Raw genomic sequence first — 2,022 nt, forward strand, 5'->3', positions numbered from 1 at the left:
ATTTTAGATTCAGATTCAGTGAACGAAACATTCTTAGAATCATAATCCACCATGTTGTGTCAAGCATATTCCATACCTTCATCTCTAATATAACGATTACGTGCATGACCGTTGTCCTGGGAGAATCCAACAATTTTGTTATAATTCGGAGGTGAACCGATAATAGATAATTTTCTATCACTTGAGCTATTTTATCACGCGCATTTTATATTTTGTAGGTTTTAATGATAAAAAATATTTAAATTTTCTTTTAGGGAATTACAGGTGCCTGTATCCTTTAGTACTGGCGGCTCCCGTGGGTATTGCACTAAATTTCAACTTTTGAGGGTTAAACAAAAGTTATTTATATTTTAAATAAGGTTTGTTTCATACGTAGTTAGATACACAACAGAGAACTTGAATGTAAAAGCAGTACATGCAAGTACTTAAGAAAGAAATTACAGATTAGATACGGACAGGAACCGCAAGAAGAGGTTGTGGCAGTGCTTCACGGACAGGTATTTTACTGCTCGAGAAATCGCAGTCCACTGAAAATAACCTGGTAGCAGTTCCACTGGTGTTGATGTTGTCGTTGTCATCTTCCATAGAGATTTCATCAACAAGATGAAGCAAGATTTTGGCGAATTCGTCTCCATCACTCCATTCATGAATTTCCGCCTTAACAATTTCACGATTTTTGCAAATTAATTCCCATACTGGGAAGTTCTTCCTTGGCATCACATAATCTCCCGCTTTCAATTTTAAACTAGGGCAGTAATCGCCCGCCCCATCTCCAAGGTAAATCATCTTCTTGTTCTCTACTTCACGTTGTATCCTCTCTATGATCATACCCTGTAACAACATGACGACGATCACGATTATCAGACATCGCTACAGGAAACAGTGATCATTAGCGATTGATTCAAATAATTGTACCTTGCACATATTCGGAGGACACAAGTTACAACCATGTTGAAAATCATGGCAAGGAGAAATCCTCAATCTCCCTTCTTTGTCAGTAAAGCTCGGGTTTGTGTTGATTTCACTAAAACATTCTCTAATTTCAAAATGCTCCAAAATTGTCTCGATAAAAAATTGGTTTGCATCGCTCACAATCCTCAGGTCACACCTAAATATCCAAATAAATTATGTGTTAATAAGCTGGAATTTCTTGTACTGACTATGTTTCTCGTAGTATCACTTGCATCTACAGAATAATTAATTAACACACACGCATGCACATCCATACCCTAAAGCATGGGCTGCCTTAACAGCAGAGATAATCTGGGGATGTATTGGAACCTTTTTGAGTACATTTGCAATGTCATCAACTGTTTTTCCTTTCGAATGAAGCTCCGTCATCATCCTATCCTGTGATCAAAATTCGGACAACAATTAGAACACATAACAAAAAAAAACTGGAATATAACAAGAATGGTAAGAATTGCGGGTTGCAGTGCTAGCCCCTCAAGAAATTAGTACTCGAGGCGCACCCAAACTGGTCCCAACATCTAGAAAACTATAATAATAATAGTATGAAGGAAAAAAGTAAAATTAATCAAACAAACCATGAGAGTGTTCCAAGGCATGGTATTAAGAAGTTGATCAAAAACTGCAGTTGCACCTAGTTCATCCACAACCCAGTTATCGCTATCAACTTCCAGAATCGTCTTATCAAAGTCGAAAACCACAACAATCCCGGCCATGGATAACGCTTTAACCAATAACACTTAGCTCTCCTAAGAAGGGATTAGAGTGTATTGATTATAGTTTAAGGCTTTAATGTAATCCAGGGTTATTTATAGTGGTATGAAAAAGCATCACAGCTGTAAATCGTTATCGTAATCAGATACCAATGGGTAAGTACGTGTATGGCAATTGCATTGGAATGGAATATTATTTGGACAATTCGTTTGAATAAACCGGGTCGGAAAAGGTATACAATTTGCAAAAATAGGTGTTTCAATGAGAACAAATGTTCAAACATATAGAATATTCCATGCGAATATGTTGGAAGGGAGAAAAAACGATATTCGATTTGTT

General features: G+C 36.8%; 1 protein-coding gene across 1 annotated transcript; it reads right to left on the reverse strand.

The window, feature by feature from the left end:
- Nucleotides 1–376: 376 nt before the first annotated feature.
- Nucleotides 377–1,758, reverse strand: LOC141659759 (inorganic pyrophosphatase 2-like). Its single transcript, XM_074466686.1, has 4 exons — nucleotides 1,548–1,758; nucleotides 1,229–1,350; nucleotides 916–1,108; nucleotides 377–831 (listed from the first exon to the last, which is right to left on the reverse strand). The coding sequence occupies exons 1-4, from the start codon at nucleotides 1,683–1,685 to the stop codon at nucleotides 445–447; spliced, it is 840 nt and encodes a 279-aa protein (XP_074322787.1). The 5' UTR covers nucleotides 1,686–1,758; the 3' UTR covers nucleotides 377–444.
- Between the last annotated feature and the right edge of the window lie 264 nt (nucleotides 1,759–2,022).

Source organism: Apium graveolens, chromosome 5 (genome assembly GCF_009905375.1).
Source record: "Apium graveolens cultivar Ventura chromosome 5, ASM990537v1, whole genome shotgun sequence".
Lineage (NCBI taxonomy): Eukaryota > Viridiplantae > Streptophyta > Magnoliopsida > Apiales > Apiaceae > Apium > Apium graveolens.

Bases quoted from the DNA above. Each gene is read 5' to 3' on its own strand.
- LOC141659759 (XM_074466686.1), bottom strand. From the start codon at position 1,685: ATGGCCGGGATTGTTGTGGTTTTCGACTTTGATAAGACGATTCTGGAA. The intron at 1,351-1,547 runs GTTTGTTTGATT...TTTTGATCACAG, and splicing joins TGCCTTGGAACACTCTCATG to GATAGGATGATGACGGAGCT. The intron at 1,109-1,228 runs GTATGGATGTGC...TTGGATATTTAG, and splicing joins AAGGCAGCCCATGCTTTAGG to GTGTGACCTGAGGATTGTGA.